The following is a 14,491-nucleotide window of genomic DNA, read 5'->3' as shown; positions in this document are numbered from 1 at the left end:
TTTCTCTACAAGTTGCTAGTGACTATGAAGGAAATGAATCAGATTCCTAATGCATCTGTCTAAACTTTACAGTTAGGCATCAAGGCTTACTGTAGATGGTTTTACTTAATGGAAGTCACAATAACAATAATTGAGTTCATCCAATGAATATTTTTTGACTTCTACTGTGCTTCTATGATATTCCTACCAAGAGTCTAAATTTGCATGATACCATCTCTTTTAAGGTTGTGCATACGTAGAGCTGCTTTATGGCTTCAAAATAATGAGGTTTAGAAATTGAATCAGAAATTGAATGTCTCTTGAATTTACAGAAATTCTTGGCTTGTTAGGAAAAATATATATTTAATCAAAATAAATCCTGCTTATTCATGTTTTCAGTATTATCAATGGTTTTGCACTGCCACTGAAAGCAGAACACAAACAGTTCCTTATGAAAGTTCTGATTCCCATGCATACTGCAAAGGGATTAGCTTTGTTTCACGCACAGGTAAGCTTTTGCCTATTTTTAAGAGTGGTGGGGTTTTTTATATTTGCAATTCAAACTAATGAAATTTAAAGGAGTGTGTATTATAATATCAATATTCAAAAATATTTGCAAATATTTGCAGTCGTTTTTTTAAAGATCTTGCAGATCTTGTGTCTAAATGTTTATTTTGAGATAATCCTTATCATACATAAAAAGTGAAAAAAATACAACAGTGAGTCAGAGTCAACTGAAGTGGGAAGCTTTTTTGTTTATAGCCCTGTCACACTTTAAACCTCATTTAATCCCAGGATATTTTTCTGTTCTCACTTCCTTTGTGTAACCTAAATACTGTGTGCAAAGGAACCTTGGGTATGGCCAGGTACTTATTTCAAAAGTGGTTTTTTATTTCTAAAACCATTCCAGTGACAGGCTGGGGAGGAGTATGTTGGATATAAATGGCAGAAATCCCTGGATTAGCTAGAAATTATGTAGATCCATGACAGTCTGTCAGAATGCTTTAGTTCTTCATTTAGCTTCCATTTTTGTAATTTTTCACAGATGCTTAATATTTTATTGGAGGATTAATGTATATCCTTTCCAAACATACAGCACTTGAGTATTGATTACATTTGATGCAGAATTGCAAGTAATTTTGCTGTGGCTAATTAAAAATTTGCTTTGTTAACTTAGCTAGCTCATGAATACAGCTCCTTATAGACTAAAGATACAAGGAAATTAGTTTAATTAAAATGAAATCATTATGTGTGTATAGCCTACAAAGAGGATCAAGTCAAGAGCTCAGTAAATTCCTCATTCTCATATCAAGTTTTATTTTGGTTAAATCACTTGTCTTTGTGATTTATTACCATGCAGTAGGCTGCTCTGTGGAATGAGTCAGTGATATGAAGGGACCAGTCACTTGGCAAAGGTATTCTCACTGGTGGATCAGTATAGCAAGTTACCCTTTATTCTACTATACATTTAATTTGGTTCATTGGTATGTGAAAGAGCCCTGTTAATTCAGCTGTGCTGTGTGCCTGAAAGTAGCACTTGGTTTGTTGACCAGGCTGCTCACCCATCCCTTCATAAACCTCTAGTGCCACGTGCACTTTCGGTGCTGTGTGTTCCTAATTTCCTACTATCCTGAAGGTGTAAGCCAGCATTAAATCTGCTTTCCAATTAGGAGAGGCCTGGTTGCTTTGTTGCTACAGTGCGATTTTAGCCTACCCTTAAAAGTTAAAGCCCTAAGGCTTAATTCAATCTTTGTGTCTTTGAACAATAAAGCATTACTGTACAATATATAATGGGATTTTGTGAGATTAATGTGTGACATTTAGTGTTTTTTGAATCTGCACAGATGCATCCTTAGCCTAAGGGTAAAAGAAATAAATTAAACATGTTAGAATTATGGCATTGTAATTACCTGCTTTAGTATAATAGATTTTAAAAAAAAAGGAAAGGTAATGCTAGAATCCTAAGTATTGAAATGTACATGCATTACATATAAGTAATTTTTGGTTTTGCTTTATATTGTGAGAGGAAAAATACTGTGACTTCTTAAAATCAGTCTTAATGGAATCTAGGGTTGTAACTGCTTTAGCAATGGGGTTGTTGTGTGGTTTCTGTACTGGGTAGTAGGTACTTCACTAGGTGCTAAGCAGCTAAACAGTAAGTAATTATATAAGATATAATATGCCCCTTTGGCACAAGAAGACCCCTGGCCAGAGATCACTAGAGGCTGGGAGGTGATGCTGGTGTCTGCATCATCACCTTACACTTCCCCCACTCACACACTCACCCACTGGCATCTGTTGCTGGCAGTGCTGGGGATGGGATAATCAGCCAGACTGCTTCCTCATTTCTTGTGGCCATGTAATGCCTTAACATTCTTTGGCCTGTAGTCTTATCCCTGAACGCTGCACACTGTAGGTGTCTAGTGCTTGAGCCACATGTGCTCAGTCAAACTTGTTGTAACACTTTTTTTTCCTCTAACTGGAAGTACAGCCTTTTTTACCCCAATATGAGATGTTTGAAAATGATAGCTTTGTGGATAGGGGAATTGATGTTGAGAGAAATCTGTCTGGATACTGAATCTGAATTAGCGAAATACCTATCAAGCTTTAAAGTAATTTTCTTCTAGATGAAAAAGAAAAATGAAGATTTTTGATATGCAGGAAGTTTTTGTAAGATAGAGCAGGCCTCTATATCTTGCTGCTTTAATTGCTGTTTTGTTTAGTTTGGAAGAATTTTAAATGGCTGTGTTAGGGTGGTTTGGGTTGCCCCCTGCCTTTGCCCCTGGCCCAATCTGAGGTGTTTCCTTTGTAAGTTGGTATGTCATGATGCTGCAATGTCTGAACAATGTCTGTTTAACCTAAATAATCATATGACTTACATTCTAGCTCGCCTATTGTGTTGTACAGTTCCTGGAAAAAGATACAACTTTAACAGAGCCTGTAAGTGGTTTTCAGTTGAATATTTTTCTATTTTTAATATCAACTACATCTTTCAGTGTAACTTGTTAGAAGTGTATAGCAGTGCTAGCTGTGCTGTCTTGGTTAACAATCCGTAGGCTTTTTTAATATATTCTTTTAATCTAGGAGAGTTATTAAAAAAGTCTGGGTTTGAAAGCGCAGCTGTCTCTAACCAGTGACCAACACGGAGCACAAATTTAAACAAAAGGTTGAATCACTGATATAATGCAAATTACTTCCTATGAGAAAGCACCTTCACAACTGTATTCCTTCCTAATAAGAACTACAATGTCTGTCTTTTTGGTGCTGATGGTTATGCCTAGCCACTGCAGAAAGTTGAAATATTTTGGGAAGTAAACAATCCCAAAATAAAAGTCAGAAAGAATAACACCACTTTATTTAGACAGAAAGAACTCTCAAATTCCAAATGTGATGTTTCTGTTCTGTCTCTTCAGCTCTTGGGGCACCTCTTGGCAGTTTTAATACAGGTGCTTCAGGCATCAGTGGCTTTTGCCAGACTGGATCTCCCATGATACATATTGATAGCTCAGCTAAAAAGGGGTTTGCAGTGCTCCATGCAAGGGCTTTGGCAGTGCCCATGCAGAGCAAGAATGTAGGCTCAGGACAGTGCAGTGGCTTGTGGGGACACAGACTGTCAGACCAGCTAGAGCAGAAACTGGTTTTAGTTGGACAATCAGAAATCTTGCTCTTAGACTTACGTTGATATTTAAATGCTGTATCCCTTTTTGTGACCAAAAAAATTAAGAGCTTATGCAAAATCTAAATTTTTCTACAAAGATGGACAGTTTTGTGTAAACAACGTAGATCTTCACCACTCTTTCAGTGGAAGCTTGTTTTCTGCACAGCCACTTTATTGATGTTCCTTGTGAGCAGACAAGTTACTCTGTAGGTGGTGGTGGAAAGTGGTCGACCTGACTGTCTATACATTCATCTTGTCTGCTTGAAGCATCTTCTCTTCCACTGTACAACAGTGTTGCCAGCTACTGTGGTCAATGCCTTTATTTTGTTGGATAGGGTGAGGAGAAATAGTTGCACAAGCCATATTCCTTCAGCCAAGTGATAAAACAACCCAGGCATTCTGACAGTTGAAGTTGACATGTGAGCAGAAAATGTGTAGTATTACATAAAAACCTTCAAGATTGAATGAGGTGACAATGTGACAAAGTCAGAATTTCCTGATATGAATTTACAAAACTGCGATGCAGGATCCAAACCCAAACATTGATGTGAAGAAGGCAGGACTCTTGAAATTTGGAGAGCCATGGTGCAATTCTGAGACTTCATCTGGACTATATCTAGTTGCCTCTTCATCAGTAAAGATTAATTCAGAATGCAGAAGATACAAGAACTTTGTGCAGAGTCACTGGTGTTGGTCATTACTCTGAGTGTATAGTAAAATTGGCTTTATAAAGGAGTGAAAGTTAAGAAAGTGGTAAGAAGTGAAGCTTTAGGAAACCTTCTGAAATGATTGAAAAGGAAAAGTTAAAATTTGGGGCAACTGAAGTGAGAGCATTGGGATTTTTTATATTTTTTTTTGCTTTAGGTCAAGTAATATTTTAAGAATCTCATCACAAGACTGACTTCGAGTACCTTTCTGTTATTTTTCTGGCAGGAATTGTCACTCAGGGTCAACTTACAGGACATTCAATCTGAGCTCTGGTAACTATGGTAGTCAGCCTTAGGTCAGTCCTGATGTTTGCAGAGTTGACAAGAAGAGTTTGTTACCTAACACTGCTAACTGCAACGGCCTTTATATTGAAGAAACAAGGCTAAACATCCAGTCCTTGCACATTAGTTATATTTTCTAGCAGGTGCCTACTGTTGTAAGTCAGCTTTATGGGAATTTTGTAGCCCAGGGAGAATTACTAGTCTTAAGAGTTTTGTGTAGGAAGAGCAGCAGGATTTCAGATCTGCATTAATGTTATATATACATATTTTAAAATAAAATCTTTGTATATAAATGTGAATTTATCAGGTTTTTAATATGAAAGCATAGTCAAGCTGAAAACTGATACTCTGAGGAGCAAGGAATAGGTATTTTGTTGAGGTCTGCACTGTTACACTTAGAACATGTTATTTCTTTATTAAGTTGAGAATACGAGTCTTTGTAGTGAAGTATATTCAACACTCCTACAATAACTAAGTGCTAGAAACTGGATTTCCAGCTAACTCAATTTTATGTTTTCGAGACTAGTAAATCCGTGCTTCAGTTAGGGGTGTACGGTCAGTACGCACAGCTTTTCTTTGACAAATGTGCTTGTCTGAAGTTTTTTGGCTTACTTGCATTGTTCTGGAGGAAGGGAAGGTATCAGCAGAGTGAGCTCTCAGTCCTGTAAATGTTCAGGTTTCTTTTTTTAACCTTACAAAATCTCAGCAGCATAGAACTGAGTAATTCAGGTAGAAGCTAATTGACAGATAATGGCCCTAGATTTAAAGTGTATTTACAGAGACTGCTTTAAACAGTGACTGTAGAGAAACAGGTGTAATTAATTCATGCAAGTCTGACTCCTCGAGGGTGGAGGAGAAGCAGCTGAGTAAAGGGCTGCTGGATCAGGTAATGGCAGTGAAATGGGGAAGCTCCAAATGTCACTGTGCCATCTGCCCCAGCTCTTCTGTGCTGTCTGTGGAGGCCAGGTCAGCACTGGCCAAGCAGGTCAGGGAGAGAGCTCTGCCTCTGTGGGTGTTTGCACAAGTGTCACCTGTGTGGGCTGACCCAGGCCTCCTGTTCCTTCATCACTTGACAGGTGATGATGTTGCTATTTCAGTTGTCTTGTAGCTTTCACCCAGCTAGGTAGAACTGTATGGTTGAGGATCTGTAAAGGAAACATTTTTTTTTCATGTAATGTGTGTTCTTTTTGTGGATTTGGAGCATAGGGCTTTATCAGCTGCCTGGGGTTTCTGCATTTGCTTGGTGTCATTTGTAGTAGCAGGATATGTGTATCCTATGATATCAAAGACTTGTTGGCACTTTAAATGCTATTAACTTTTGATCTAGAAGGTCACATAGATGTGAATAAAACAGCCAGCTGGGGGTGAGGGAATCAATGCAGCAAAAATCAAACATGGAAGGTACTCAATTAGTTGAGCAAGTTTTACAGTTGGGTGTGACCAATTAGGTGCTGTTGTATCATAAAAAGAGATCCTTTCCTCAGACTGAAAGTTTATAAGGCTCTGGGAATGTTTCTGCTTCTGAAACGTGGTTACAGCTTGCTTTTTTTTTTTTTAGCCAGTCTGAATTTCATAAATTAGATCCCATGTCAGATGTTTGTTTCTAGGAAACAGGCCTTCAGCCTTTGGCTGCATGTGTGTTCCCCTTCCTCCTGGGGGCTGTACTTTCTAATTAAGTTTCCCAAAGGTTATTTTCCAGTCTTGTGTAAGGTAGTTTCCAATATAGATACTGGAATATATTATCTTTGTAGGTTCGCTTTTTTAGTTTCCAGTCTTCAACATTTCAAATTATAGAAGGAAAAAGGCAGTGGTAGAGGCTGTGACTCCTCTGTATAGCCCTGTTTGTGCAGTCAGCCTTCAAACCTTGACACCAAGACAGGTGCTCCTCAAAGCATGAGTAGAAGACAAGAAAAATTATTCTGGGAAATCTAGCTACAGGGGAGTTAACTTCCTTTTTTGATACTTTGATGTCATCAGCCTCTTAAAAATTAATGTATGTACTGGGATGGGAGCAGAGTGAATAGATAATCAAAGACTAGTGATAAGGGTCTAAATTATTCTGATAACCTAAACAAGATAAAATATTTAAATGAGACCACTGTATTTCTTTTCAGTGGAACTACATTTAGCTGCCTTTAGTTTGCTTTTCCTTAACCAGAGGTTTAATAAAAACTAGTACTTATTAAAAATGTATCGAATATGTAGTAGAAACTTGTTCTGCTTTAACTTGTTTCTATTTTGAATACAGGTAATCAGAGGATTGCTCAAATTCTGGCCAAAAACTTGCAGTCAGAAAGAGGTTGGTTTTGTCTCTTGTTTCTGGTGTCTGCTGTGATGTAAGATGTGGTGTGGCAGAGGTTCATAGACCTTGACCTCTGCTGTGCTTTTCGAGAGATCTTACAGAAAATTTGGACTTCTTGAATCTTCTTGAGGTGCTCATCTTTGTCATATAATTCAATGCAATTGCTTTATACGCCTGTTCTTACTATGGTGCTACTGTGTTAAAATTATAATAAAAGTTGCATTCTAATTAGAATATTATGTAGAGAAACTGTTTTCCAAGGGGAGAAGTATTTTAGTAGATATAGACCAGGTAGGAGGTAAATCATCTGCAATGTGACAAATAACATTTGAGATACTGAGTAAGTGTCTGGTAAAGTATATATAGGTTCTTTTTCTGTAGTACTCTTTTCGTTTCTTATATGTAGTTAAAATGAGTGTAAAAATCAGGAGTCTGGTTTATGCCACCAGATCCCACCCCAAAAACAGACCTATAAAAGTGGAGTCCCTTAACACTGCTGTCTCTGTCTGTGAGTGGTGTTGAATTTTTCGGTGCCACCTGCCTAGAGTTCTGCTGGTTGCAATTTAAGACTGGGAATTAACTATTTATCACTTCAAAAGCTACTTTGGACATCTCAGATAATGGTGACCTCTGCAGCCATTCTTGAAGAAACAACATGTTCTGTTGGGTTTTTAACTGTGAAAGAAAAGCATATTCTGCAGAAGCAGTTTTGTCAAGTGTTTAGAGCAGTTACACAAAAGAAGAAATCCAAGATGAGAGCTGTAACCTGGCAGCTGAAACTGATGACCAGCTTCTTTCAGGCTGCAGGAGGACCTGTGGATGCCTAATGCACTGTAATTAAATACTGTGTTCTTTGCAGGATTCATGCCTAATATATAAGCTGTATTTTGCTTGTTTGTTTACAATAGAGATATTAAACATTTTCATACTGTTTGATTTTTTTTTTTATACAAACAGGTCATGTTTTTAGGTGAAATTGAAGAAATCTTAGACGTAATAGAACCGACACAATTCAAAAAAATAGAAGAGCCTTTATTTAAGCAAATATCCAAGTGTGTGTCAAGTTCACATTTTCAGGTAAAGAAAAAAAAAAAGTGTTAAAAAAACAAACCTCCAGTAATTTATTTTGTGGCTATTGACCCCCTGCACTTTGTGTTTCAGGTTGCAGAAAGAGCTTTGTACTTCTGGAATAATGAATATATTCTTAGCCTCATTGAGGAGAACATTGATAAAATTCTACCAATTATGTTTGGCAGTTTATACAAGATCTCCAAAGAGCACTGGAATCCGTATGTAATGTTTAGCTTTATCTATAGGACCATAAAGAAATTGTCCACTGTTCCAGGCTTGGATTGGAAGCTTGTAAATGTGATTGAATTTTTTATCTAGATCTGATGAAATGAATGAGATTATGGGTGCTAAAATGGGTGTAATTTGCAGCTATCTCACACCTTAATTGTTTTGTATAGCTGTGATGGAGAACCAGAATTTACTGAAGTATGAGGAAATTGGATGATGGTCTCTGCTGTAATCACATTTGATATTATGCACTAGTTGAAAATTCAGATGTAGTGCTACTTGGTCCAAAACAATTTTCATTGATTGCTTCTGCTGGATCTATGCTTTGTTGTCCTTTACTAATTTAGATGATCAAAATTCTGCCAATGTCTAAAGTAGTTATTGCAGCCCAGGGAGATAAGGGGAAAAGATAGTATTGGAGAAGAGAAGTCGCCTACCACTTCTCTACTTGAGAAGGCTGAGAGGGGATCTTAGTAATGCCTACAAATATTTGAGGGGTGGGTGTCAAGAGAGGGTGGTGCCCTGTGATAGGACAAGGAACAATGGGTATATGCCAGAGCACAGGAAGTTCCACCTCAACGTGAGGAGAAACTTCTTTACTGTAAGGGCTGTGGAGCACTGGAACAGGCTGCCCAGAGAGGTTCTGGAGCGTCCTTCTTTGGAGACTTTCAAAACCCGTTTAGGGTTCCTGTATGACCTACTCTAGGTGGTCCTGCTCTGGCAGGGGGTTTGGACTTAGATGATCTCTAGAAGTTCCTTCCAAACCCTAACATTCTGTGATTACTTCATTTTATATTTAATGCTGCAAGTTAAATGTTAGTAGTTTTAGATTGCTTGGAAGAAGCAGTAATTACACTGAAATACTAAAGAGCAAAGTTTGCCTCTGTCCAGCATCCTGAAGTCAATTTGTAGAACGTAAAGTGTGTACAGGAAAAAAACAGGGTAGGCAGGAGCCTCCCATAGTGTTGAAGTAAATCAGATGCCCTGTTCTAAGTCCTCAGAGGCTGTTAAATGATTCTGATTTTTTCTGCATGGTGTCTATTGCAAACATGTCAGCTGAGACTAAATAGGAATCTTGGAGAACTGGTTCTTGGACCATTAATAGTACTTGAGACCTCAACAAATTTGAAGGATGTCCCTCTTTCCCTAGCTGCAGAGAGAAGTTGCTCTTTATGAAAGAAGTGAAAGGGATAACTGTATGGCTGGAGGACCAGGAAGTTTGGGGGAAGAAAAATCATAACCCTTTGGTTTTAAACTGTTTTGGAGGGCAGAGAAACATGCTTATATCCATCTAGCTGTCTGATGTGGACTTAACTATTTAATCAAAATCAAGGTTTTCCTCTCTGAAAACCAAAACCTTGAACAAGCTTTTGTCTTCAAAGCTGGTGTTCAAAAGGAAAACAAAAGAAGATGCATAGACAGGCAAAGGGTACTGTGAGTTTTCAGTGAGAGCAGGGCCTCTGAATAGCTGGGGGATTTTCTAGTGCCACAAAGGACAAAGCATACTGAAAAGGCAAACCTTGTCCTTTGGTCACTCCTTTAGATTTCTTCTTTCTAGTCATTTTTCAAGGTCACAAGACTGCATGGCACCCCAGCCCTACCGCCTTACAAGCCATACTGCTGAGTGAAGGCAAACTGCTAGTGAGGGGAAGGATGTAAAAGATGTCTTTACCTTTGTCTTTGATTAGTGATAAGCTTGATGATAGGCATCTTTTTAAATGTTGAATTTTACTGCTGGTTTTGCATCTCTTTGTATAATTAAGAGTGGGCTTAAAGGAGATAAACAATATAGTAGTTAAGGTAACTGACTGAAATATGAATGCCCAAGAGTGATATCTAACATGGAAATATGGACAGCCATTTAAGACACAGTATTGCTCAAGGTGTTCAGTTTCTTAAAGGAACCAAGTTACTGGAAACCAGTAGCTGATGTTCTCAATTCACTTCTCCTAACAGGGCATGTGCAGCAGAACTAACTGCTGCCCAGAAATGCTTCTGGTAGAGCTCTTCCTCTGCCGTACTCTTTTGCCCAGTCTTAAGGCTATTAACCAGTTTATTTTATCACTCGGATATTACAAAGCTGTTGTTAAAACTGATTTTTAAATGTTAACTTAATTCAATGGCTTTCTACTACAGCCAGAGTACTACTCATTATATCCTGTACATCTTCAAGAGTCAGGAATTTGAATGACTATTTCAAGAAACACTTTAAAATGCATTTTATTAACTTACAGAGGAAATTAAAGGATTATATATTTTTTTCAGAAAGTCACAGACCTTGCTGTATCTTCAAGAAGCTCAGAGTCTAAAAAAGAAACGTAACACTTAGTGAAGTTCATTTTGTGTTGAGTAGTTCTAATGGGTGTGTTCCTTCTGTTGTAGAACTATTGTGGCACTGGTGTATAACGTGCTGAAAACCCTGATGGAAATGAACGGCAAGCTTTTTGATGAACTTACAAGCTCATATAAAGCAGAAAGGCAAAGGTACACATTTTCCTTCCAAATGTGTGCTGAATATCTAAAATGTACCAGCTGAAAAGAAACAAACTTTTAACTGTTGCAGCTGCGGGGTTCTGTAGTGGAGCTGCTCATCAGATACTTGCTGTTGGGTGTCTCTTGAGTAAGCTGCACCCACACAGGTGTGTGGCAGTGGTGTGATGGGAGCCAGGGCCTGGGGAGGTGGCAGGGAGACCCCAGCTCCCATTTTGCCTGTGCAGGGAGGGCTTGATCCCCTGTGAGGGAAAACTGGGCTTAGCTGTGCTGCAAGGGGCTACTGGGTGCTGGCTCTGCTGCTTCAGGGGGTGTCATCTGAAGAAAACTGAGCTGGAGGACACTTCATAGCTCAGCTAAAACCTCTTATCCTACTAACCTACTCAGCAGTACTGTTGGAGTAAGGGAAGTGTACATTATCCTGGGCCAGCAGAAACCACGTGCTAAGTCTCCTTTCAATAGTGCTTTTCTCCTGCAAAGATGCCCAGTCCCTTAATTTGTTTGCATGTGGTGAAGAACCTTCTTAGAATTGCAGCAGTCTGTGCAAAGCCACAGTACAGCAATTGTCTGGGTTTGCTGGAGCAGAGTTACAGTTTTACCACTAACAGCAATTTGTACGCTTGCTTTTTAATAGAGGAAACTGTAATTGCCTCTAAAAATAGCTTTGGAGGAAAACGTAGAAGAGGAATTACTAGATGTAAATGACAGTTGTAAAGTAACTGCGTCTCCACGTTGCACTTAAAGCACATCTGAAATGGATACTTTGCTCTTTTCTACAGAGAGAAAAAGAGAGAATTGGAACGTGAAGAGTTGTGGAGAAAGCTAGAGGAGTTAAAGCTAAAGAAGGCAATGGCAGAAAAGCAGAACAGCACTCACAGTGTGCTAAACACACACAATACAAGTGCCAAATAAAAGAAATTACCACCTCTGCTTGGCAGACATACTTTTTTGTACCCTTTTGAAATATATAGATTTGCAAAAGAAACCTCATCAGTATAATAGAAGCAGCCAATTTTTTTCTCTGGCAAATGTAAAGATATGAATTTAAATACAGCAGTTAAGTGATGTCATTACCACAGCATATTGTAAATTTGTCTAATTATTGATATACTGTCACTTCCAACGTTTCATAGAACTGAATTATCATCCTTAATGAGTGAAATAATTATGGGAGTGGTGAGAATTAATGACTTGAATTTTTGATTGTGTTGCACATAGGTGGTATAGTTTGCTATGTACATTTTTTTTCCTTGTTTTATATGTGCTTTTCACATTGCTGCAAACTTTGGTTAAGATGATAGAAAAGGCTTCTAGTTGTGCTGTATTTTCTCAAATAAAACCAAGGTATGTTACCGGTAACTTGAGATACTCAGTATGTGCCCCTCACAGCACTGAAAGGAACTTGGATATGGGGCTGTCCTTGAATTCCTGATTGGATTCAGATTTAGATTTATATTATGCTCACATTAGAATGAAGCAAAGTAGGGAGAGAAAGTCAGCTTGAACAGGTTGGGATGGTCCATGGGTCTGACCTGCCGCTTGGTGGGTGTCTCTACCCCATTCTGGCTGCCTCTTGGTCCTGGGCTACTAAGAGATTTCCTCCTGCTACAGCTGAGGATGGAGCTTCCTCCAGAGAGCCCATCAATGATGCTCCTCATGAGCCTAAGGACTCCCTGCAGAGTAGTTGAGGTCTCCTAGAGACTACCTTGAGTGTTTCTGCATTAGTTTTAGCATCTCATGGACTGAAGAATGAGACCAAAATTGGGGTTACTTTTTTTTAGTAAGGAGGAAAGCATGTCAATAAGTAGTTCCTTGTTTTATTTAAAGAAAATGCAGTCTGTTTCTTAAGGGTGGAAAGCTGACAATAGAAGTCTTGTCTGTTTACTTGATCAAGTATTTTTCACATCCTTTATCAGAGTACCATTCCAATCTCTTAAACTGCAGTTGTGTGGAAAACTTTTGTAATGAAAGATCTTTGGGGAATTGAGCAGCATTCAATAAAGTCTTTATGTTTGTATTTAGTGCTGTACATCACATCTTTGTGTTGATCATGCCCAGGAGCATTAGAATGGCTCTTATGAACACCCATGTCACTGCAAGTGTGTGTCTGAGTAACCTGTGGCTTTTCACAGAGCGGCAGAAGCGCTGGAGGTGCAGGCGGGAGGAGCTTTGGTTTTGTGAGTAGGTGGAAGGCTTCGTTCTGCTCTGTCCTGTGCAGGGCAGGTGGTGGTTGCTACAGCTGAGCCTGGGCTGGTTGTACCCATTGCTTGGCTGACTTACAGACTTTATCCACACAGTTTCCAGGGGGAACAAGTCTCTACTACACTGTTTGAGTCAATATTATTATACCTTATTGTTACTTCATTTTTGTCTCTACGAAGTTGTTTCACAGGGGAAATGGGGACAACACTGCCTGAAGTGGCTCATGCTTGTAATAGCTCTGAGCAAAACCAGTGAGTTGCTACTCTACGTGTCAGTTTTACGTCAATAGACTGTATCATCAGCTGACCAAAGCAGACTCTGCTGTGGGAGGTGGCTGCCCAAATGTGGTTTTTTTGGGGAAAAAAAATCCTGAATATATTTCATGGCGCTCCTGAAAGTCCTGAAGCCAGATGTTAAAGACTGTGGGGTCAGCAAGCTTTGCCAGCTCAGGAGGGAAGGTGACTGTCATGCAGACACTTTATCTCAGTTTAGTTCTTTTTAGTGTTGTCTTCTCATGGAAGAACAAAAACCTTAATTTAAGGTATAAAATACTTTCGGTATTTTACCTACAGTATAAAGAAGATAAATTACGTGGGACCCTAACACCTTGCAGTGGTATAAATAATAAATTACTGGTGTTCCTAATTTTTGTGTGTTGTTCAAAACTTTACAAATCTGGACAGCAAGAGTAAGTAGTAAGTAACAGAAAAACACAGTGGCTATAACAGGCCATTTCAAACAAATTGTCAACACTTGCTAGTAGAATCATTCCTATAAATAGGTATATAAGAGAGGCTTCTTGGCTGGAATCAGCTGGCCTGCTCTAGTAACATTTCCTTATAAAACAAAAGATGGTGATAGCTTAGCTGTAGTGACTGAAGCTGACTACTCTGGGAATTTGGTCCAAAAAAAAAGTACATTAAGTACTGTAGAAAGGAGTGCATCTTTTCTTTAACCACACCTTCTACTCTGCCCACAGCTTGGAGCTGCCCTGTCTTCCAATACTTTCTCTGACCTCATTAGCAAAAAGAAAAGGACAAAAAATACAGTAGGATGCATTGGTACCTGTTGTTTCTTAATATTCTTGTAAAATCCAAGAAATAGCTGCTGTAATACCTTTGTTAAAGGAACACTTGGGTGTCTCTGACAGCAAGGAATGAAGAAAGCTCAGCTGTCTCTCTTACAGGCACTCAGCAGTCTTTTTGGGAAAGCAAAGGGCTATAAGCTGACCAGGAAGTCAGCAAAATGCTTTCATAGAAGCCCAGAATGGTTTGAGCTGGGAGAGACCTTAAAGATGACCTAGTTCCAACCCCTCTGTATGGGCAGGGACACTTCCCCCTGGACCAGGTTGCTCAAAGCCCCATCCAACCTGGCCTTGAACACCTCCAGGGATGGTGTGTTCACAACTTCCCTGGGCAGCCTGTTACAGTGTCTCACCACCCTCACAGTAAGGAATTTCTTCCTAATGTCTGTCCTCTTCCAGTTTAAAGCTATTGCCCCTTGTCACTACAGGCTCCTGTAAAAAGTCCCTCCCCAGCTTTCCTGTACGTACTGGGAGGCTGCACAGGCTCT

The 14,491-nt window shown here is 39.1% G+C and overlaps 1 protein-coding gene across 2 annotated transcripts in view; it reads left to right on the top strand.

Moving 5' to 3' along the window:
- PPP2R5A (protein phosphatase 2 regulatory subunit B'alpha) overlaps positions 1-12,734 on the top strand; it is a 46,086-nt gene extending 33,352 nt beyond the window's left edge. For both annotated transcript variants that reach the window (XM_051616332.1, XM_051616333.1), the window contains exons 7-13: positions 379-487; positions 2,866-2,919; positions 6,875-6,925; positions 7,886-8,005; positions 8,090-8,217; positions 10,610-10,711; positions 11,497-12,734. In XM_051616332.1, the coding sequence (XP_051472292.1) occupies positions 379-487; positions 2,866-2,919; positions 6,875-6,925; positions 7,886-8,005; positions 8,090-8,217; positions 10,610-10,711; positions 11,497-11,629 (697 nt within the window). In that variant the 3' untranslated portion in view covers positions 11,630-12,734. The remainder of the gene's footprint in view (positions 1-378; positions 488-2,865; positions 2,920-6,874; positions 6,926-7,885; positions 8,006-8,089; positions 8,218-10,609; positions 10,712-11,496) is intronic.
- The last annotated feature ends 1,757 nt before the right edge of the window (positions 12,735-14,491 follow it).

This window comes from Apus apus, chromosome 3 (genome assembly GCF_020740795.1).
Source record: "Apus apus isolate bApuApu2 chromosome 3, bApuApu2.pri.cur, whole genome shotgun sequence".
In the NCBI taxonomy this organism is placed as follows: domain Eukaryota; kingdom Metazoa; phylum Chordata; class Aves; order Apodiformes; family Apodidae; genus Apus; species Apus apus.
The sequence above is the reverse complement of the archived record's forward strand: the minus strand, read 5'-3'. Positions and strand labels throughout refer to the sequence as shown.